Here is a 24,460-nt window from a genome sequence, read left to right on the forward strand (position 1 = left end):
GTCTTGATTTTGGATTGGAAATTTTACTCGGGCTGGATATAATTTCCATCCGTTACAATTAAAGCACCCTGTCTCATGTGCAGAGCAGGTATACATTTAAGATACGATATATGATGAAGTAATCTTGGCATTATGTACTAGAGGTTAATATATGGATTCTGGACAATTAAATTGGGAATGGGTTAATTATTTAATGCTAATTCAATTTGTTCCAACAATTTAATAAATCACTCAAGATCCAAGAAAATACTTTTCCATGTGGATACAAAGAAGAAAATGTATGCTTTCATTTCAACATTTATGTAGGTACACAGGCAACTTCTGAATTTGTGGCAACATTCTGTGACATGAGGTACCTTCAATGAAGAAGGAATGTAAAAATATAACAATCAATGACAAACTTTGAGATGTGGTAAGACTTGGAAGCACATGAATAACAAATACTTATTTAGTTTTTTAACAATACAATCTTGTTAAAATTTACCACACGAAAACATGATAAAGCATTCAATCATTATTTTAACCACTCTGACTAGAATAATACATTGGAGTTCTGTACCATACACAAAGAAAAGCAACTTAATGAATAGGAAATCTGTTGCCACATTCCTTTTCTACCCAAATTCAATACATGAAATATTTCACAAGATAAACATCAAGTCATTTTCTTTAACTTGCGATTCCAAACAACTAACCGAAGCAAGTTTGCGTTGGATTAGTAAGGAATTAAGGTTCTGCGTGCCTTGCGAGTGATCATAAATGTTCACAGATGCTCTTGGAAGATAAAGAAATTCTTTTTAAAAGGACACAAAAATAAATGCTGCCCGAGGCATTTAGGTCACTCATTTTTTGTAGAAGTAAGGATAAGTAGCTACACAATTTTTAACACAACCTTTGATGGTGTAAATTTTTCATCTGTGAACTTTTTCCTCTACCAGTACTTCTGAATAGTATTTCACAAAAGTCTATTCTTAAGGAGTTGGGGGCAATTTGATGCAAAGTCAAATATTATATTTTTTCAATCCCGATTTACACGACAAATGGCAACATGAAAACTCCATGCCTAAGAGAAATGTAAAAACCAGATAATTTAGTAAGCCATTACCAGGTAAAAATAAAACTTAAAGTGACACCTTTGAAAGAACTGAAGTAAAACCTTAACATGCAATTAAGGAATGGAAACATTAGAACTGGCAGTATATGAAAAATGATAGTTCACATTGAAGAAGTTGCATACAGTAAAGGTTGGGTTGCAAATTCAGACATTTCTTGGTATTGGCACATTCAAAAGACATTTTCACTCACTGTTACAGTAATGTCATTTTGCAACAATGTTTTATTAAAGGAATATATTTTCTTAAGAAAATAAGTTATTCCAGTTAATAGAAGTTATTCAGACCCATGGATGATATCCAGTTAACATTCCAAAAGGAGAACTTAGTGATTGAACCACACCATAACATGAGTACATAGTTGCAAAAATAAAATACACCAATGACTATAATTAACAAGTCATGTGTCACTTTCCAATCCATATTCTTCTCATAGTGAAGTCAGTTTTTGAGCACTTATTTTTAGGGTTTAAAAATTCAGTCCCAAGTTAGTCAAACTAAGCTTAATTTTCAAATACCACACCAATTACAAACCTCACTTGACTTTTAATTTTCCTGTTTTAGATGTCTTTTTTGGAACTGATTCTTCACTTTTTTTTGGTAGCTCATTCAATGGTTCTGGCTTATCTTCAATATAACACATTGGAGCAACCTTATCTTCATCATCAACTTCCTCATCCTCCCAGTCCCAAAAGAACTCTTCAAATGGTACAAGAGCACCACTTACAAGTTTCTTTTCCTTCTTCAGCCGCCTAACTTTTTTCTTTGGTTTCATCAAACCTGCATCATCCTTCTTGACACGAATTTTCATTTTAGACGTCTTAAGAAGTGGTTTCTCCTCTTCGAAAAATTCCCTTTCCTTTGCATGTAAACCCTCTTCTTGCTTTTCTTCTTGTGCCTCTTGTATTACCTCAGGTGTTTCTTCTTTTTCATCTACTCCACCTGTCTTAGTTATTTCTCTCCGGGTTTTCTTTCCCAGGGTACTTTCCAATTGGATTTTTTCAACTTCTTCCTCTGATTCCATTTCAGCCTTGAAAGTTCTTGATTTTTCATCACTTACCTTACCACGTGAGATCTTCTTACTCTTCTTGGCAGGCCTGGATTCCTCATCAGCCTTTTCCGATGTGGGCTCCTCCATTGGAACATCTTTTGTACCTTGCTCCTTTTCAACTGGGAGTTCTGGGATCACCACTTCACTGCCATCAACAGATTCCTCTATCACAGAGTCTGAATCATCATATCCAATGTCTTCTGCTTCTTCTTCCTCCTCCTCCTCTTCTTCTTGGAAGGTAATCCATTTCCTCTTCAGGATAAATATTTGTGGCCTCGTGCGGATCCTTATCGGTGGGAAACTGTTATAGTTGAAGTTCACCTGAGAAAATCCATCTACAGAATCCAAGATGCTGTGAGTTTTAGAATAGGGCTTTAACTTAAGTGAATATTTGCTCTTGGCTTCAATGAGTAAATGTGTAAATGACATCATATCTTGCCCTCCAGGCATAAGATTTTCAGTCTTATTGTATCTGAAAAGAGAATTAAAATTTTATAAGTCAAAGCCGTATATGATTTCCCAATAATTCACATGAATACCTCAGAAAGGTAAAATTATGACAAGGGCTAAGTACAAGGCTCTAGAGGCCGAAACACCATCAATTCGTAGAATTTTAAATCTGCTAAACATAATAGTTTCATATTATGGGAATTAGAGAGGAAAAAGAAAAATTAAATAAAAAATTAATTAAAATTAAATAAAAATTAAATGATATTGGTGAGTTAGAACAGAAAACGATTACACCAAAATATGATAACAAAAAACGCTCTGGCTATGGTGTACTAGATAGCATTGGCCCTCGCCCTTAACAAGCACTTTAAAGTCAGGGTTTGCAAGAGAATTATCTCTGCGCCAGCGGCCCATCAATCACACGTAATAAAATAAATGCAAATAAATCAGGCACTCTCTCACTCGGATATACTATATAGCATTGATCCTTTCTAGTCTCAAGCACTCACACCCACTCAGGGCTCGCGAGAGACTTCTCTGCGTCAGCAAGATTGGTGGGCTGCTGGAAACCCGAATACTTTTTTAAAGTGAAACCATCTCTTAATGGCCACCCTATTGGGGGTCAGATGCCTTTACAGTCATCTCACTGAGGAACAGATGCTGCACGGACTACCTGTAGTTGGGCTCCTACCCTTCCACCTATCTGGCAAGAGCGACCCTTTTAAGAGCAATCATCATTGCTTCAGCCAGCAGAGCTCTTTGCGTAATAGGAACCCAAAAGAATTTCCACTAAATCAAGGCTGTGTCCATGGTGAGGGGTTAGAGTTAATATCATTCAATTTTTCAAATGACCATCAGAGTGTTTGAAGTTTCAATTTTTGATTCCAACATAAGGCCACTGCCTCAGGCATTCCATGGTTTCATTACAAGACACCATCATTTGGTGACTTTGAAAAATTCCGGTGGAATCTGCAAAGTTAGTCTTCCCTCATTTACGATCACAATGCCTTTCACATGGATAAATAATTTGTACACACATAGATATATGAATCAATTATCAATAATATTACCCTTTCAATTAATCACATCGATTTAGTTAACTCATTCAAAGAATATAATTAACAAAAATTCTAAGAGATTGCTTGAAAAAAATGCTTGCCTCCAGCCTGGCTTCCACTCCAAGAAGCGTGAAACCCCTGTTTGAGCGGCATAAACATCTATATGAACATAGGGCATGGGCAGGCCTGGTGTTATATCACTTTCAATGCGATGAAGGTGAGTTAGAGCTGTGCCACCAGGATAATTACAACCAGCCATTCCCAGCAACATGGCGGAAAAGGCAGCATTAGCTAAAAGATGACAACCGGCTCCCAGTGCAAGAAACGAATGCCAACCAGACTTTTCCCGATTTTCCCACCTGAAATTAAATCACTGGCATGATATTTGGCCAAACACTGTGAGAGGCAATTTATCATTTATACAATTAAAGTAATAAAATTGCAATTCAATAATGAACATATATTAGTCATATTTTTCAAAGAGCTACAGCTGATGTTTCTGGAACCATTACTGAATAGTGTTGTATGAAGGAAGGTCGGAGGTTTGTAAACTCCAACAGATATCTCAAGCAACTTCGTTTCTTCAACACCTTGAACATACTCAGTCTATTGTGGTAGGATCAAATTCTTCCAAAGATGCTCTAAATGAGGTTATCTTAATCCTTACAGTGGCTAATATTGACATTAAGATGGGTGGAATTTGAATGTTTCAGAACAACTCGCATGGGGACTAAAAGGTGTTTCTGACTGAAAAAGTGGTGATGAGGATCCATGATAATGGTTACAATTTCACATCTTATCTCTATTTAATTAAATACATATTTAACTTTCATTACTAGAAAAAAAGGTTTTTCCCAGTAATTGAATAATGGATTAACACTGAGAAACAAAGAAATCAACTAAACCAATTATAAATTTAACTCCTATAATAAAAAAAGGTTTTTCTTGGTAATTGAAAGGTAAACAATTACTAAATGAGAAGCAAAGCAGTGTAATAGTTTTGATAGGATAATTAAACATTTGCATGAATGGTTAAATTACTGAATATGACTTGCAATAAATTTAATGTAAGTATTGACACAGTGTGTAAAATCGGAGATGTTATTCAGCCAAAAGACACTTGGCACAAACTTGACCCATATACCTACATTTCTATTGTAGAAATAGACCAAAGAATTGACACCCGAAAATCAACAATGTTATCCACTTCTTTTCCAGGTTTACTGTGATTTTTTATGTCCTGAATGACACATTAATTTTTTTGTGGCAAAATGAAAAATATCTTTGGTTGTCATTTACTTGGAAACTTTTGAAACATTTTCATATATTTCGTGAGAAATTCTCTTTTTACCTTTGTTATAGGATAATTTAGTGCAAGGATGAAAAATAAAGCCCAGTAACTTTCCATTCAATAACATTGATGAAATGCAAAATTATATAAATAAAATTGTTCTGAGGTAGCTACGACCAAGTATTCTTTCACAAGCAGATAATTTCACTGCTTTTTAAACTATACAACCAAAAACCACAGTTATCAACTCAAGGGTCCATTTGATAGGTTAGAGCTCACCTAGTAGTAAACCCAAGTTAAATTGAAAGTGAAATTCATGCTTCAGGGTAGGGAGGCCAGTTCTTTTCCCTGTGCAGCTAATGGATTCTCAGGAAAATCTGGTACATGAAAAATCACACAGCTTGGGGTTAAGCTGAGGGTGCCCATAGACATAACTGGGAATCAAACCAGGGCCCTTTGGTCAGTAGTCCAACACTCTACCAACTGGAATACCACAATCATGCATCCTTTTCATGAGCATTCTTTTGTGTAAACCTCACCAAAATTCCAGATGATAGCACACACCTCTTTATCTTGTGTATTCATGTACAGTCATGAACTAAATGCCACCATGAGGGTAATATAGATATGATTAACTTTGGAGATAGTCCATATCAAATTAATTAACACTCAAGGTAACTGATTTCTTTCAATTTACACAATTGATAGATAACAGTAACACATATCCACTCCTTTTCGGCTAATTGTCATGGTCAGTATAAAAAACTGCTGATTGCAGTTAATAAGTAATAGATTAATCCAAGTATTCTATATCAGGCAGTGCCATTTAACTTATTCTGAGAATGGACATGTATCAATGATATTCCTTTCATCACATACTCTACAACTATGGGTCCCTGTAAAAGTAAACATAATATAATAATAACGGCTAGGTTCAGTTTTTAAAAACTCACAGCGTATGGCAGGCACAGGCAGCAGCAATGTTAAGCAATGGGAAGACATATATAATAAACCGTAGTTCTTTGTGAGGTAGTAAAGAGTACAGGAGAACAAAGAGAAGTGGAGGAAAGATTATTCTTCTAACTCTTTGGTCATAATAAGCTCCAATTGGAACAAGGAACATTGAAAATGCCATTCCTCTTGGAATGGCTGAATAGAAATACCAGAAAAATGGATGTGTCTGAATGCACATGTTAAGGAATAATAACATTCAAATAGATTATAGTTAAATATTATCACATATATACAATTTGTAAATGCCAACAAACAGTGGCATTGGATATTCAAAGTGCTTTCATGAATTTATTGATGATGAAATTAACTGATATTGTTATAATAATAATAATCCATGCATAAAGCATTGGAATTTCACCAAAGACTTGCCAGGAAATTCTATACTATTTGGGTAGTGGCCAAAATCATGGACATATGTTTCTAATATGTTCCTATTTTGTAAAATAAAAATCGATTCTGTTGTACTATTGGCTTTCATGAGTGTAAGAAAGATATTCCTGAAATCTCTTTCTCGAAAATTTTACCACAAAATCGCAACAAAACTGTTATTACCGGAGTATTTTCTACAGATCTCTATTAAATCTTGCTAAAATCATACAGAGAGTACGGTTTAGAAGAAGGGAATGACTGTAGGTAGAAAAAGATAGTTTTGCTGGAGAAATAGCTTAATTACAACTAACACCTGGATTTAACAGCACAATTGACATTAGTACATGTGGAAAATGTTGGGAGATTCAGAGAGATAACAGTTTGATTACATTACGATCAGCTATAAATTCCGGAACGGCATGATTATAATTCACACTGTGGGAACACTACTTGTAATCCCTTGGCTGACTGGTTAACCACAGCTTGATTATCAGCAAACCTAACTGATTTTATGAATTCCCCATTAGTCCCTCACTAAATGCTCAACATAAGTATGAAAAAGCATAAGAGATAATGAAAATCTTTGTCTTCTACAAATGCCTAAGAATACCCATTCTGATTCTCCATGGACAATCAGCACTTGTGCTTTCTGATATATGCTGGAAAATTAAACAAATGGAGGTTTGGCAATGTAGCATACATATTCATGGAGTGAACAGGGAATGAATGAATTTTCACAAGAGATCAGACCCAGGCTACAGCATCCTAGTTGGTTCTGCCAAAGTTATTTGCTATTGGCCACCCTTCCAAATAACCTGGCCCAGCCCATCAGTTCCGAAGATAATAATATTATTTGGTATTCTACCGTTTAAGGTAAGTTATGGATGGACACAGCCTACACAAAGGGGCAATGATACATTCCCTCGCCTGTCCCAACACAACAAAACCTGACATCTGACACTTCAATAAGCCCCCTCTTTAATTCCACATACACTCTTCCTCCCTTCATTTCATCAAAAATTCCCACCCTTTCGTCACTCCTTCCTCATTGCCTCCTGTTCTCCCCTCTATCACAGTCCTCAACAACCCATTCCAAATCTAAATGCTCTGCATCCATCTTTCCTGCTACCTTTGTACATCTCCCAATAATCTTCTCTCCTCCCTCACTCTGCCTAGCATTTCCTAGCTGTCCACTTTCCTATCTCCATCCTTCTCTATACCACGTTTCAAAAGCCTCCAATCTGCACCTATCTTCAATGTACACGTTTCCACGCCACACATAACTACATTCCATTCAACATTTCAAAAAGTCTATCATTAACATCCTTACTCAAAAATTCTGTTCTCAATTCCGACCTCCTCGTGAAAGTTTCTTCATCTAAGGCAATTCTTCTCTTTGTGACCCTACTACCTTGACAATTTTGGTCCAAAATAATTACGAGATAAGTAAACTGTTCAACATGCTGAAGTTTATGCACTCCTATTTCAATATTAACCATCATTTTTCTCTCCAAAAGATTCATGCTAACAATAAAAGGCATCATAAGGAAGGAAAGAAGGTTGTTTGGGGAAATTTCATAAACAAGGGAATGCATAGCATGAGGAAAAGAATAGGCATGTCGGATGGAATTAAGAAAGGTGGAAATTATACAGAATTAAAGAAATAGTTATAGCAATATGTAATATGGCAAGGATATTTTGTGATGTTTGTGTTTAAAAGCACATAATTGTGTAGTTCTTGAGTTCACTCAAAACTTACACTAATCTGACAGACACTAGTCGGTAGACACTCACCAAGTAAAGCCAGAAACAGTTTCCTAAGGAGTTTGGTTAGGTAAGAAGGAAAAGAGAATGGGTGAAGGACTCAAATACTGCCATTAATTGGGAAATCTCATAATCTCAAACAAGTGAAGGAGTGACACACAATTATATAACTATACAAGTTATGTCAAAAGGGAATAAATGGACAGCATATACTTTATTCCCCATTTATAAAATGTAAACAAACTGAAGAACGATTGAGCCAGCTACTTATGGGAATCAAACCCAGATTACATACCCTAGCCTAGGTATCACATTCAAAGACCTCCAGCAACATACACAAATGATGAAAACGTAAGGCAGCCAATAGTTTCTGAATTTATTTTAAATCATCCATCATATTCATGGCTTTGGATCAATGGATTTTGATGATTACAACTTCTGAATATATGAGAAGGAATTTACCTGAAATTATCCTATAGAAGATGATGAATCACCATACACAGTGGAATCTTGCATAGCGAAAACTTTGCACAATGAGTGATTTGCATATCGAGTAAAAAATATTTTTTTTTAATGACTCACAACAAGCAACATTTCATGTAACGAGTGATGAAGAGAAGGGAATTCCTGTAATGACTGAGTGCTTGCTGCCTCAGTTTGTGTTAAGCACTCATTCTGCTAGTATCTTGGTGTTGCTAAAAATGACAAATTCTTACAATCTTGTGTTCAGACATATTATTTGAGATTTTTGTGTGCAAAGTTCAATAACCCAGAGAAAAAGCCATAAGAAGACAGGCCTAAGAGAATAAATCTAACCGTAGAAATGAAAATTGAAATCATTGAAAAGTAAGAACAAAGCATGAGCATGGCTGAACAATGTTGAAAAGTTGCTACTCATATGGATTTACAATAAGTAATTGCAATGTGATGTTATTAATCAGCATATCAATTGTGAAAAGGCAAAAGTTATTTTTGCTGACCTCATTAAGATATTAGGATTATCAATGGCTGAAGAAGTATTTGAGGGAAGCCTTGGGTGCTTTCAGATTATAAATAATTAACCTGCATTCACGGCATTGTGAGGTACAGTGTACATCGTTTGAATCGTTATGAGACGGCCTCTCCTGGAAATAGATGCTTGAGCAAACCTATATAACAATAAAGGAGAATGCATTGGTTGGCCAAAAGCCAATGAAATACTGTTTCACCCTGCTATTTTGTGCCAATGCAAGCAGCAATTTTAAAATAAACCCATGCTTATTTACCATTCAGAAACTCCACGAGCCGAGTCCTGAGTTTTGGACTTAACACTTCAAGAAGTGTTAATCCCCCTAAATGTGATGCAAAGGTCATGGGAAACTGTTGCAACATATATTGAGAAGGATCATCCTATAAGGTAGTGGCTATGTGCACTACAAATTTATTTAATGATAATGCCATATTTCATTTTCACAAAATTTTAAAGTGCTGGAAAAAACAATTTCGATCGACAGCTTTCTATTAGAACAGAATTAGGAATGTGTCATACATAATAAACTAATTATTTTTATTCTTCTTTGTTTCTTTACAAACTGAATTCACATTCCACATTGGTTCATTCTGCAGTGGAAGAAAAGATGAAGGCGATTTACGATCCTAAATAACGTATAAATAATTTTCTTTTAATAAACCTGGCACATAATTTATTTATTTTGCCATAGAACACATCATAATTTACATTAATTTAAATGGTATAATATGCTTCCCTAAAATAGTGTTTCGCTTAGTGGGAAAGATTGCAGAAAGAATTATGCTTGTTTAGCGGGTTTTCACTGTATAATTACTACTAAGCCAAATAAACATTAAAAGGATATTTAAGGCATACATAGAACATACTTAGCTAGCTCACCTAGTCTTTCATGGTTTAAATTAGCCTATAACAGTTGGTTGTTTTACCTTGAAATTAAGAACTGTATGTACATCTAAAAAGTTACAATTCTCTTACAGAAACCATCTCCCCGACCCACATGGAAAAGGAACCTACCATATACCTAGTACATACGATACTAATTAATCCACCAAATAATATTCTAAAATCAAACCATTCTTTGAAATGTTATGCACTGACTATGGAAATCAAAATAGCTACTGCTCACCAGTCTATGAAAAATATCTCCGAAAATTTCATCATCATCACATCTTTTGAAAATACATACACAATATTGACCAAACTAAACGAGTAAGCACTTCTGAGGTTATGGAATAAACAAATTAAACTGTCTCAAATTTAATTTTCATTAAGGATACTCCCCATTCATTACTTCGGTTTAGCACCAAATTGAACCAAAGGACTTCACCTTCAGGCCATACTGGTCTTTTCCAAAATATGGAATCCACAAAAAATGATAGAGATAAGAAGAGAACACCAGCAGGGATGGCATGCTTAAGAGCACTGAAATAAAGACAATATGCATTGAAAAGTACAAGGAACAAAGCAAGTGTCAAGTATAGGTATTATATTAAATGCATTATACACTGTGTAACTGAGCAAAATAATGCTGTACGAATATTAATTTGAAAAAAAAAATCCAGATTAAGGTATTCTTGCAATTTCTTTTCGTACTGATCGTCATAACCATTAATTTGTTAAGAATTTTGTAACCCAACTTGAAAAAATTCAATTTCTAGAAAGTTCAACAGATGACAACAATTATTTACCTGATTGGGCTAATTTGCTTTGTTGCAATTTCACTTAGAAGAATTATTCCAAGAAACATAGCTAGTTCAGCACGAAATATAATGATAGCAGCAGCAGAAAAATAAATAAATCTCCCATGGTTCTGCTTAAGCCAACTTTGAAGAGCAAGAAGAACTTTTTCCATGATGAAAGAAATAGATACACATCAGTTTATTCAAAAATATTTACAATAAAAGCAATAAAACATGAGTTAAAAAGAGTTAGAAAAGACATCAATCAAGCTCTGTGCTAAAATGTGCAAAATTTTCCATGTGAACCAAAACAAAAATTCCCTTTCATTAAAAATGTACACATAAAAATTGGTTTTCTCAGAAAGACAGTTATTAATTGAAGTAGAATAATTACCAAGTGGAAGAGCCAAAATATTTGGCAAAGGACGGCTTAAATAGTACATAAAGTGGTACTGTGTCAGGGTAATGGCAAGAAACCATGTTGCCTTTGTTATACCAAATATTGAATGGACTGCTCTCCTCAACTCTCGGAAGGCAGCCAATACACAAAGTCCCAAAACAGCTCTGACTGTAAAAAAATGGAAAGAGTTCAAGCTAGGGTTACACTGATGTCATAATGCATAAAGAGAGCAGATAGGGTGGTTAGAAGAGGGAAATCAGGAGAATAAAGACAATGAAATACATGGGTTTATCAAGGTGAAACAAAATACATTCTCACCAGTTGTCATAATGTGCTCAGAAAAGGGGTTCACAAATGAAGTGAAAATGTAGAGTGGTACTTCAAAAAACATGGGAGAAAATAATGAAATAACATAGGAGAAGAAGAATTAATTGGATAACAATAGCAAAAAAAATTACTTTAGCTAAAGATTCAATTAGGAGAAGAATGAAATTAAAGATTAAATCAGTTACTCAAATGCTACATTCCCTGGCTTGATTGAGAAACTACGAAACAATGTTAAGAAGACTTAATAAGAAGCCCCTGTAATTGCCACAGGGGTAGGAGTAAGAGTGAAAGAAATATAAATGGATCTCGTCAAGCATATCATCTTACTGGTATAACTTTACAAAAAGGAAAGGCCCAGAAAAAGAAAACTCAGTATATAAGTCTTGTGTTGAGACCCAAAACACTAATGAAAAGTCAAAAAAAAAAAAAATCGGGTAAGATAATAGGAGAACATATTTGAAACAAATGCGAACATTTTTGGAAATCAGTTTAAATCCTGCACAACATCATGTTTCATTAAATATCCTGAACTAGTAAGGTAATGAACTTGTTAACCATTAAACTTTGTGATTATACAATAATCCTACAACCATGCTCTTTCTTCTTCATCTCCTCAAATATGCGTGTGCTACCCTCATCTGTACATGATTTGGCTAGAATTTTATTTTATGGGGGATCGAAATGGTGCGGTGGCTATCGTATTGGCCTCTTATCCAGAGGGCCTGGGTTTGGATCCCGGCGACATAGAATATTTTTCAGTGGTATCTCGATCCCTACTTGATGTGCCTTGTGGAAGGCAATTTGAGTGAGTACGCCGTCCGTCGCATGGGACATTAAGCTTCTGACCCCTTGGTGCTTTTCATTAAGAGTAGGCTAATGCCGAAGCCAGGTTTCTCTCCACCCTTCATCCTTTCCTATCCATTCCTAATAATGCAAATGACCTTAGCTGTTGGTCGCCTTCCCTAAATACTATCACTACGTTTTAATGGTTGTTTCAAGTGTTTTGTTTCCATGGAATGCTTGAGGACAGTTGCTGATTCCCCTCTCTCTCTTTGTCTGGCCACCATAGTGGATTGATGGGTGAATATAGAAAGTATTTCGATTATATCAAATGCGCTTCTCGTTGTTAAGCATGGCATCTGTTTTCTGGCATACTTCTTCACAAATAGCCCATCAGCCAACCCATAGCTTCAAATAACTGTGGGAGATACCGAGATGGTAATTTAAATGGAACAATCTGCTGATGTTTGCTGAAAGCAAGAGGGATCTGGGTTTAAATCCTGCTCAAAGCAAATAATTTTTTCACTAACTTCCTGAAATTGATAACTTGTTTATAAACATAAGCCAATGGCTGTGTGAAACCATCAGTGTCACATCAAAACAAAGCATGATAGTTTACATCACAAGGGTACAAATTTATTTATGAAAGGAAGATGAGTCAAAGACCAGAATGGGGATAAATATTTATTAAACTACGTTTAATGTCAATTTGGTAGAAGATTCATTCAAAGTTAGTCTAAAAATAGTTTAATGGGGAAAATCACAGACGATAAGGGGTAAATCGATTTTGCCAACTGTGAAGTATATTATTTCTTCCTGTTTTAGGAGTCAACTGCCAAACAAACACCTTGATTCAATGTCCCTTTCTGATAATACCATGGCACAAAGAATGAGTGCCACAACCGAAAATTTTAAACTGTGATTGAAAAATTCAAGCATAGTAAGTACTTGTATATAGCTCTCCAGTTTGATACATCCATCAATGTTACAAACTTGGCTCAGCTTTTGTAATTTGTAAGATTTGAAGAATGAGGAACTGATCATGAAGATTTTCTTCTGCGAAATACTTACTACTCATATTATTTCTGCAGACATCATCTTTTGGAATTTAATGCTTTTATAAATACTTATGAGTTGGATTTGGATATGTGAGAGTATGCATCAAGCAACATTAGATGTCAGAAAAAGAGGGGCGTTCAAACAAAATAAAAGAACAGGCTCCACAAGCCTACTTGACTCGCCAATGCATAGATAGACAGAATCTGATTACCAAATATCTGTCACCAACAATAGAAGCGTTTTAACAATAAGATCAGATGAAATCAAATCCCTTGGATTAACATTATTTTCATTGCTTTGTGATAAAATGGCAAGTGGTCATAAAAAAAATTACTCTTCCACACCAAAGTATGGTGGTTGCTGAGGAAAAATGTGCCATCCAGAATTTCTTTTAACTGTAGCACAAATTTCAAATTATTTTGGCTAATTTTAAAGAGCAAAATGGTCGATTTGTTGATCATTTATGGCTATCTGGAATGACATGCTTAGCTACTTGATACTTATTTTCAGCTCACCGATTAATGACAATTAAAAAATGGGAGAAAACAATACTTCTGCCTTTCTACTTTAAGGCAAAGCAAACAGCATGAAATATAAGCTGTAATTTTCAGATAATGAAGCTGAATAGCCTCAAATTCTTTTCTTTAACATGTTCAACAGAATGACTTACAACTTAAACCTGATATGCTGGAGGGAATTATAAAAAAATTCCACAAGTTGGCGGCAGATTACAGATTATTTCTCAGCAAAAATCAACTCTTATGACTAGATGAGTGAGATTTTTTTTCTGACTGAGATGCATTCCCAGTAGTTTTAACAGTTCCATTAAATTGCAGGTAATTCTCAACTGAAAAAATATCTTTTTTCAAAATTCTATTCCTGATTTTTAGTTACAGGGTGTTTTCACTATCATGGGCTCAGTGACAAGACCATCAAGTTCTTTGTGTCCTTTTCAACAACATCTCAACAAAATAAAGGTTTTCTGTGCTTGCTTCCTGAAGAAACAAATTCAGGAACAATGCACATCAAGGCAGGCCTGAGAGGAAAACTGGGCTAAGCTGAACGTGATATCAAAGAATGAAACAAAGGAAGAGTGCCACAGCAGAAAATTTTAAACTGTGATTGAAAAAGTGAAGCGTAAAAATCGCGTTAAACTGAATATGATATAAAATAACTAGTTTCAACGATGCATGCTTAAGCATCTCCTTAATAATGCACTGTCATTTGGCAGTTCTGACGTATAAAATTATATGTTATGATATGTACATATAATTATAACTAATTGAAGCATGATTAAGTTCTTTTCGGCATTTTTGAATACTTATTTCTTCCCTATGCCATTCTTCGAAATCTTAAGTATCGGTGATACTTGAAAATATTAGAACATAGGATATGGCAATATGATGGCAAACATTGTTTTACTTCCAAAATTGGGATAATCCAGTCTTTACACATACGAATATACTCCCCCATGATCATTTTCATGATGAATAATGTTTGCATGTTTAAAGTCTCGAGCATCTCGACTTCTGTTATTTTCTATTAGTAAATGATGAATTTATTTTAGGAAATTTTCCCGGAATATTAACAGGTTACAAGTAAATTGCATATCCAGACGACGTTGGATGGAAATTCGCTTACATAGAAATGAATAATATTATCCTTGAATTGAATATTTGCATTGGACTCTCTTGAACAATACCTAGAATTCGAGCAAATGGATGCCTCATTTGAGGTTTAAAATGTTAGACAACATACCTATGTACTGTGATATGAATTTCCGCACTCCAAGGACATGAAAAAACATTACAAATGGAGAAGCCAAAAATGACAAAAATAAAGGTCCTAAGAAAGTTCTAGGTACAACTCCTGGAAATTCGTGATGGTCGTACTGAAAACAAAGTGGAGAGAATGGAAGATTTCATCACCAACTAATATAACCACCGATGCAAGAAATGTTAAGCATAATCACAAGAGCAAGCTTGTCATGATTTTAAGATGTACTTCAACGTTAACTTACCTGTGTCAAATTTGACCGGTGGTATAATATGTCATGCATTGCTTGCAAATTAAAACTTTCTTCCACTTTGGTAAAAGGTGAATAAAAAAGGTGTATAGCGCCCACCAAAATTGTTAGCCGGTCCATCTGAAAATTTCGTAAAAACAATCCCTGGTCCATTAAAAATACTGGTTGTTCTCGAAATAAATTCGTAAATTATCCTTTATAAATTTTAATCAAACAACAAATGATATAAAAAATATTAATATTAAAGACTTGTACTTGTTTTTCCATCGAGAAACTTTCTTTAACACTAACAACTACTAATTCATAGCAGAAAGCAAATTTGATTTCACAATTCCGACAATAGATGGCAACCACGGGTGCAATATCAAAAAAAGAGTATTGAAATTCGTGTTTGATATTCGAAGGCGCGATCCATAGTTGCACCAAGATGTGTTACAATGCGTTTATCTACTGTTTAGAGGTATTTTTGAGTTTTCAACAAAAAATACTTAATAAGTTAGTGGTATTTTAAATAATTTATCGCTTAAGGAACACTGAGCAGTATTAGTACATTTTTTATTTCAAAATAATTTTTAAGCTCCACGTACTTTTTTTCTACTCTCTGCTGTCAAAAGATTTATCATTCTACCGCGCATATATATCACTCTTCGTTCACTAACCGCCTTCGGCATTCCCTAATGTCCTAAAACTTCTTCTATTGGTCTCTTCTGCATTTTTAAATTTCTTCCGAGTTCCTATACTGCCAGATTAAATCAGTTATTTGATTTCGAGATTGGTACACTGCTGTTTATCAATTGTGCGACATAAACGTGACTTTCAATCTTGTTATTTATAAGACTGGTGAGCCCATGCAAGAGATAAAACTTTGAAATTTGCATACATTATCATTTTCTGATAATCCAAACATAAGATATACAAGTTGGCTCGTGTTTTCATTGTAATGGTTTATTTATGCATAATTTTCTTCTTACATGGCCGTGCAGTCCTTTGTCCTTACTTCCTCTTCGGTGATCTTCCACCTTGACTCCATTCAACCACATAGTTTATGACCCACCTTATCCTTATTGGCTGGCAGGATTTCTATGCAATATAGTTTTGGGAATTAATATACCACTCAATTGTACCCAGCCCATCTAATCTCTTCTCATATGGAGTACATTTATCTCAGAGGTAACGGGAACTTCATTGTCTCTTGCTGTTAATTGCCATTGCTAATACATACATGATTTTATAAAATTACATTGATCTTAAAATAAATAATGGTTTTCTTAATGACTAATATATGGTGAGCTTGGTAATGCAGAGTATGATTCAAGATTGAATTAATTTTTTTCAGTGCTAAATAGACTTATCTGCTATTATTCTTTGTTTTAATTTTGTGGCGGGATCATTGAACTATGCAACTGTCAATTCCCGGTATTTAAACTGCTCAACTGCACACAAAAATCTATTGATATTCTAGTGCTCAATATGCAGTCCCTTAGAAACAAATTGTGTCAGATTGAACACTTGCTAAATCTTAGGAATTGGGATATCCTCTGTCTAATGAAGCACTGGCTTCATGAGGATGAAGTGGACTTCTATCACTCTCAAGGATTAACTCTTAGCTCTATATACTGTGGCAAATCACTCAAGAATGGGGGCATATGCATATTTACATAAAACATTTTAGAGTGTAAGGCTTAAGATGTGGAGTGTTTCTGTATTGAATTGCACTTTTTCATTATTGCTGTGTTATTTTTGAGTTATAACTTAATTATTGTTTCCATTTATCACTCAACCAAAGGTGATTTTTAGTATCTTCTGTAATTAAGTTGAGGAGGTCTTGGTAGAGGAGAGAGCACTAAGCTACCTAGAAAGGGTGAGAAAAAAGGATAGGTAGGTTGAATGGACTGTAGGGAGGTAGAATTATGCAGAATTGCTTAAGGATTTATTGGAATGAGGGTTCAGATTCTGCTATGAGCAAGGCTAAGAATTGTAGGGGGCTTAGGATTGTGTCATTCCATATTTTACCTTAAATGGAGAAAAACCAGATAATAATTAAGCGTCGTCCTCAGGTACCTGCCAATTTTGAAGTTTCTTCTTTATTCAAATCTTCGTGGACTGCCTGTCTTCCTACAGGGTACTTGCTGCTGGTGTTGAAGTTTACATAGTTCAGGAATAGGCATCAACTGTTGGAATAAATTCTCAATGATGCCACTCTGGATTTGATGCCTATTTTTTTAAACTAGTTGTACAGAATGAAAAAAATTAGTGGAAAGACACATTGATTTTTAACTTCAGTGTTAAAGGATTTCCACCAAGTTAAGCCCGAAAACATCGAATATAGCTGACCCATTCAGTTAGAGTTGTGTATGTTCAAGCTGTATTTAGTTAGTCAGTCTAGGGATTCCGGTTATTGCTGACTGCATTGCGGAAGCAGTTTAAGAGGTGAGGGATTGGAATCAGCCTTAAGAAATTGAAGGTAATGAATATCTCAAGAAACGGAAAGGCTAGGATAAACATTTAATTTGGGCGGCAAATACAAAGCATGTACAACCGCTCACTTATTTGGAAAATTTTTTAAATGAATATGCTCGCATTGGTAAAGTTGTAAAAATAAGAACTGCATAAAGTAAAGAAGATTTCAAAAAGAGGAAGTAGTTGATGAAAATGACCTTGAGTAAAGATTAAAGAATAGATTATGGAAAACTTTAATATGGAGTGTAGTCTTGTACGACCCAGGAACTTGATTGTTGAGGCAAGGGAAGAAGCTTAGGTCGGAAACCACCAAGAGCTAGGTTGGAGTAAGCCACTCCATGTTCTATCTGGCTGGATGGCAGTATTGCTGGCGTTGCAATCATCATCTTCATGTCCTAACCGGAACACTTAAGACCTGAAAATGCTGATGCAGTGCAAGCAAAACCATCGTCCAGCCAGGTAGAGCTATCTGGGAGTAACCTGAGAACCCTGTGGTAATTTGTACATCACATTGGAAGCCTTCACTTTTAAGATCAGAGGCTTTTGAGCTGTGGATCCCTGTAGAGGGTTTAAAAAACAAAATTGTGGAAGACATTAAATGGATACTGGGAATTTTGGTTGTCAAAGGAAAGTGGATAATTGATTATTTCCTAGGTGAGGTTAAGGAAGTGTGGTTTGTGTAATGTAGAAATTTAGTGTTTAGCATCATGTTAGAAGTACAGTAGTGGTTAGTCCGTGTGCCCATCAAAAAACTATCTCAATAATAATAATCATAATTTTATTGGTCATTAAGTAGGCATACAATAGACCTCATCAAGCAAAAGGCATTGGACATATAACACATATTAGAACATCAGACATAAAACGCAAAGCAGCATATCAGGCATATAACACATCAGAAAATCATATCCGTTTTTTTTGTGGATAAAAAAATTATTCTCTGAGTACAGAGCTCTTGAGGCTGAATACAAGGGCTCTTTAAATTTGGCAGAGTTAGTTTTTCTAGCTGTCTGCAGCAGTTGATTAAATAATTTTAAACCAAAGTTATGCAGGTATTGCTGTGATTTGGTTAATCTGCCATTACACGTGGAGAGGCGGTTTTTTTATTTTGGTTTTATGATCATGTACTTCTTGTCTTCTAGGAAACAAATGTAATTTATATTTAACACAAATCGATATCTGTAGATGTATGTATGTGCTATAAACAATCAGAATGTTCATACTTATAAATAATGGTCTGCGGTGTTCAGTTGCAGAAGATTGAGTAATAATAATAATAATAATCTTTATTTGCCCAGAAGACACTGACACAGTGTAATAGATACATCAGATAAGTGTATAGGACACGTCATATGTACATATAGATGTTAAACAATGATGAAATTCAGAAAAGCATGACACAATAATAATTTTTTGCATAAAATATATTCCATATTCAGTATGGTTATTTTTTCTCCATGAATTCCATTACAGAATAAAACTGTTCTTTCCTTAAAAATGATATTAATTTCTTTTTGAACAGGACTGGATCCTTTACGTACTTAAGATCGTAAGGGAGCCTGTTCAGTGCAAGGAGGCCCATTGATTTAGGCCCCAGGGATGTATTTAAACTCCTGCAATAAGTTTGATGCAGGTCTCTGCAGGCTCTGGTTTGGTGCCAATGAACGTTGTCATTTGTCATATAATTGGATATATTACTTTTAGCGAAAATGCATACGACATAAATGTAAATACATGGAACAGTCAGAATATTTAACCTTTTGAAGAAGGAAAGACAAGGTGCATTGTAGGGAGCATTGCATATTAATCGTATTAAACATTTTTGAGCTTTAAAAATTGAATCAGAATGAGGGGAAGAACCCCAGAACAGAATACTATAGATAATTAAAGAATAAAATTCTCCGTAATAAATTGAAAGTAAGATATCAAGGCTTACAGATTTCCTAATACTTCTAATAAGAAAGCAAATGGAATTTAACCTGCTACGAAGATTGCATATGTGTTCATCCCATGATAAATTTTTATTTATAACAACTCCCAAAAACTTGGATCTAGAAATTTGGGGTACACACGTTCCCCCTAGGTCAATGGCCAATGAAGCAGGGGCTTTATTTTTATTAGAGAAGTATATGAGTCCAGACTTGTCAGGGTTGAGTTTCAGAGAATTTTGTGAACAACATTCACAAAGAAGTTCGAAAACTCTAGCTGCTGTCAAGGTCAAGTTGTTTAACGATGGTGCTGATACAATTACGTTAGTGTCATCAGCATATAAAATTGGCTCGGCTCCTGGAACTGACTGCAGAACTTTTGGTAAGTCATTAATGTAAAGTAAAAATAGGATAGGGCCCAAGACTGAGCCTTGGGGTACACCTAATGTAACTTCTTTACTAGGAGAAGTAAAATTAGTACCGTTCTTTAACAAAATAACCTGTTGGTGCCTTGCGCTGAGGTAGATTTGATCCAGTTATAAGGGATACCTCTGATGCCATAGTGTCCTAATTTGGACAAGAGTAACTGATGATTAACTAGGTCAAAAGCCTTGGAAAAATCGAAGAATAGTCCCAAGGTTTCAATTCTATTATCAAGATTTGAAAGTATTAGGTTTACGAGGTGATAGGTGGCTGTAGATGTAGATCTGCATTTCCTAAAACCATTCTGTGAGCCAGACAAGAGATTAAAAGATTCAAGAAATGATGTAAGTCGATTATGGAAGACCTTTTCAAATAGTTTCCCTATCTGGTTTAATAAAGATATTGGACGGTAAGAATTCATATCCTGCTCACTACCTTTCCCTTTATAAAGTGGTACAACTTTGGCAATTTTAATGGCATCAGGAAAAACACCAAGTTGTAGGGATTTATTAATTAGGAAGAGTATCTGTTCCTTGATAGAATTAATTGATTTTTTTATCACAATCCCTGGGATACCATCTGTACCAGGACTACTTTTGTTAGGGAATTTTTTAATGATGTTCATCAGTTCCAGTTCAGTACAAGGAAGCAGGTACAATGAATTAGACAGGCTTGGGATTAGAGGATAATTAACAGGAATTGGAGTATTTGTAGTAGTCTGGTGGGACAAGTAGAAGTCATTTAAGTTGGATGCCATTTGAGAGTAATCAGAAATAACATTACCGGTGGAGTCCTGTAATTTGAAATCATGATGATTATTGATAGAACACTTAGCTTCCTTTATAATCTTCCAAATTTCTTTAGATTTGTTATCGGCATTGAGAATTCTACAGTTGTTAAATGTTTTTTTAGCCAGTTGTAACTTTTGACGGTACGTTTTTTTCAGTGTTCTATACTCCAAGCAGTCTATCGAGTTACATTTATTTTTATAAGAGATAGCTAACTCCTTCATTTTTTTCGAGAGGCATCGTATTTCATCGGTGACCCAATGGTTTCTAGTATTTAAGGACAAGTTTCTAGTTTTGTGGGAGACCAATGGAAAACAAATGTCAAAGTAATATTGATATGAAGAATAAACATACTCAAATGAGTCATTGTAGGATCTGAGTTGGTATAAATCAGACCAATCATGGGACTTCAACATATAATTAAAGATAATAAAGTTTTGCTCTGTAAACTGCCTTAGTAGAGTAATCATCTTGATTGCTTTTTTTGTAGAATAAAGACATATTTTATGTTGGGTATATACCACCAGATTCCAAATCATAATTAAGATGATTGTTAAAGAAAGCAAAGTAAATGGATCTTAGGCACTCTGCAGGGGTTAGCATAGTAAGTTTTCTAACTAAAAGTGCCTTTGAAAATCTGCTGATAACATTGATATGCGAACTCCAGCTCAGCTTAGAGTCAAGATGGAGTCGTAATAGTAATGGGCAGACAATGATCAACAATATATAAATTCACAGTTATTGGGCATAAGATGATATTTTTAGAAACAATTCATTGTAATATATGTGCTGATTTTGGGTATTTTATGTTCTGTCTGTTTGAAACTCATAATATTTAATCATGTAGCATAGTCTGATGCCACACAGATACTTTTTAGAGTAAATTATCTGCATTTTTTTGACAATTAACTTCAAGTTTGATTGACAGTTACACTTTGGAAGCAAATGCCAAGTATAGATAGCATACCTCTGCTGACCATGTTTGTGAAGTTCTGCATAGGGTCACAGTGAATCTCTGAGATATCCTCGCAGTATTTAGGCTTACTGAACATGAACTAAGGTATCATCTTTGGTCTCACGAAATGAGAAATAAAATTGTTTAAGGCTGTGCCATGACACTTATAATTGAACTAAGATTTCAAAGTTTGCCAACATAAGAGTACCAATCACAAAATTGTATGAATTTTGGCAGAATAGTAGAAAACTTTCTTCATAGAAATACGTCAAATACGAGGGTCATCCGGAAAGTAGTACCCGTTCGTGAAATAAAGACACAAAAGTAAATATTAACAAACATAAAAAATTTTATTTGAAAGAGGATACTTTAAACTACTTCTCAACATAATCTCCAAGCAAATTAAGGCATTTGTCATAACGTGTGACAAGTTTCTGTATTCCTGCTGCATAGTCCTTCGCCGCCAGCTCATTGAGATACGCGAGGGACCCATCTTGCACAAATTTTTGCATAATGCAGATGGTGTTTAACAATTTCATGAACAATTGTTCGAGAAACATTGGGAAAATGCTCACAGATGTCATCAATTGTGACGCGCCGATCGTTCCTCACGAATTCGTCAACTGAGCTCACCAGTTGGTCTGTAATGACAGACGGTCTCTCCGAACGCTCATCGTCGTGTGTGTTCCCCCTCCCCATGTTGAAGTTGCGACACCACCGCCGAACAGACGACTCGTCCATTACATTGTCTCCATACACCTCCTTTAATTGGCGATGAATATCACATGGGCGAACGTTTCTTGCATTGAGGAATTTAATCACTGCCCTCACTTCACAACTGGCGGCGTTCTCAATTTTTTTAAACATTGTAAACAATCACAGAAACAACACAGGCAATGCTAGCGTCACGCAACTTGGCTCAGAGAAGGCAGACAAGCCACTGAAGCTATCTGACCTCGTCCAGCGGCTACTCGCGTCGTCAGCACTTCATGCGGCACGAACGGGTACTACTTTCCGGATGACCCTCGTATATAATAAATTATCGTGAGAATTTCCAAGCAGAGCTAGTGTAATCCAAATTTACCAACTTTAATGACAATAGATGCATATGTAACGTTTTAAGCGACTATTTTTGGGTAAATTTCACATTGGTATTTAGCTAGCCTATTCCTTTTCTCCCTCAGGCAATTGCTGCATCACTTCTTTTGGTCCTCATTCTCATTTGCTGCATTTGAGTTTTCTCCTCATCTAGTAGTTGGACATTCAGCCATTCATTGTATTGCATTGCAAGGGCATTGAGTTATTATAGTTTTTCACTAGTGCAGCCCAGCGTGATGCTCTCTGTGCTCTTTTAAAATTTCATTCAAGAGTTTCCTCGGGAAAGATCATCTTCATTTAATGTCATTGTTGATTTCATCGTATAAAATCCTGCAATATATTCCACGTACGATGAGATTTTAAAAAATCAATCATTGTCCTAGTTCTCTCTATATAATACATTTTTCCCTGCTGATCTACAATCTCTACTCTTCCTTTAACACTATAATAAAATTTAATAATATGTACAAGGTTTCCAGTTGTCTCAGATTTAGGAGCAAGGTTTTCATCAACATTAGGATCAAATTCTTTCCTTTTTTATGGTCATAAGATACATCACTACCATTATCCGTGGATCTGAGCAGAGATGATGTGAAAACTTTTAACTGTGAATTTGAAACTTTTTAACTTTGAAATAATGGGGAATCTGCGAAAGAGTTCCAATTATAGTACATCTCATTCTATCAGGGAACTTGAATAAATCAAAATGTTTTAACCAAGTATCCTTGGTAATGTTTCCACTACCATTATTGATTGAGTGAATCAATCTTTTCAATACTATATCTGCTGTGTGGTTGCTTCAATTTAATTCACCTCCTTATTGCTTTCCCCTATAAATTTCCAAGTTACCACTGTAGAACAATTTTGAGTCAAACATAGTGTAAATTTTATTCCATACCCTTCGGTTTTGATGGTATGAGTTACTGTAAACAATATCTTCCCCTAAAATGGACGTTTCATCAATGGAAGAAGCAAATAGGATGTTGAAAGTTTCAATATTTTATTCTTCTTAGCTCTGCCTCTCATTGCTTCATGTCTATGATCCATAATGTGGCAAACACCATGCTAATGTCTTAATGTACTGCTTACTTTGGCCTTATTTCATGCTAAAATTCTTCCTTATAATGTTTTGATCTGCACAAAAATTTTTTATGTCTGTGATAAACCAAGAAATTTAAAATTTTTGTTTTATTTCTTAGATCTTCAGTGAAGTATTGCTGCAGGAATTCCCTCGAGTTTTCTCATGTGGCATTGTAATTATTCTGTGATATGAAAAAAGCCAAGCCAAAAGTTCTTAACATTTTCTTAAGAGCTACATTTCACTAATACCTAGCCCCCTCTTGATTGAAAGCTCTATTGAGGAAAGTTTGGATATCGAAGCAATACAATGCCTACTTATGAACAAAGAAAAATATTGTT

The 24,460-nt window shown here is 35.1% G+C and overlaps 1 protein-coding gene across 1 annotated transcript; it reads right to left on the reverse strand.

The window, feature by feature from the left end:
• Positions 1–208: 208 nt before the first annotated feature.
• Positions 209–15,746, reverse strand: LOC139698902 (dol-P-Man:Man(7)GlcNAc(2)-PP-Dol alpha-1,6-mannosyltransferase-like). The gene is made up of 9 exons (XM_071597853.1): positions 15,645–15,746; positions 15,384–15,509; positions 15,122–15,254; positions 11,192–11,365; positions 10,807–10,960; positions 10,396–10,540; positions 5,916–6,142; positions 3,773–4,030; positions 209–2,635 (listed from the first exon to the last, which is right to left on the reverse strand). The coding sequence occupies exons 1-9, from the start codon at positions 15,654–15,656 to the stop codon at positions 1,648–1,650; spliced, it is 2,217 nt and encodes a 738-aa protein (XP_071453954.1). The 5' UTR covers positions 15,657–15,746; the 3' UTR covers positions 209–1,647.
• Positions 15,747–24,460: the final 8,714 nt, after the last annotated feature.

This window comes from Hetaerina americana, unplaced genomic scaffold, assembly GCF_022747635.1.
Source record: "Hetaerina americana unplaced genomic scaffold, ioHetAmer1.1.p SCAF_9, whole genome shotgun sequence".
Lineage (NCBI taxonomy): Eukaryota > Metazoa > Arthropoda > Insecta > Odonata > Calopterygidae > Hetaerina > Hetaerina americana.

Excerpts from the sequence above, each read along its gene's own strand:
- LOC139698902 (XM_071597853.1), bottom strand. Across the intron at positions 10,961-11,191 it reads TATTTTGGCTCTTCCACTTG|TTCTTCTTGCTCTTCAAAGT; the intron begins GTAATTATTCTA and ends TCATGGAAAAAG. Across the intron at positions 10,541-10,806 it reads AAGCAAATTAGCCCAATCAG|TGCTCTTAAGCATGCCATCC; the intron begins GTAAATAATTGT and ends TCTTTATTTCAG.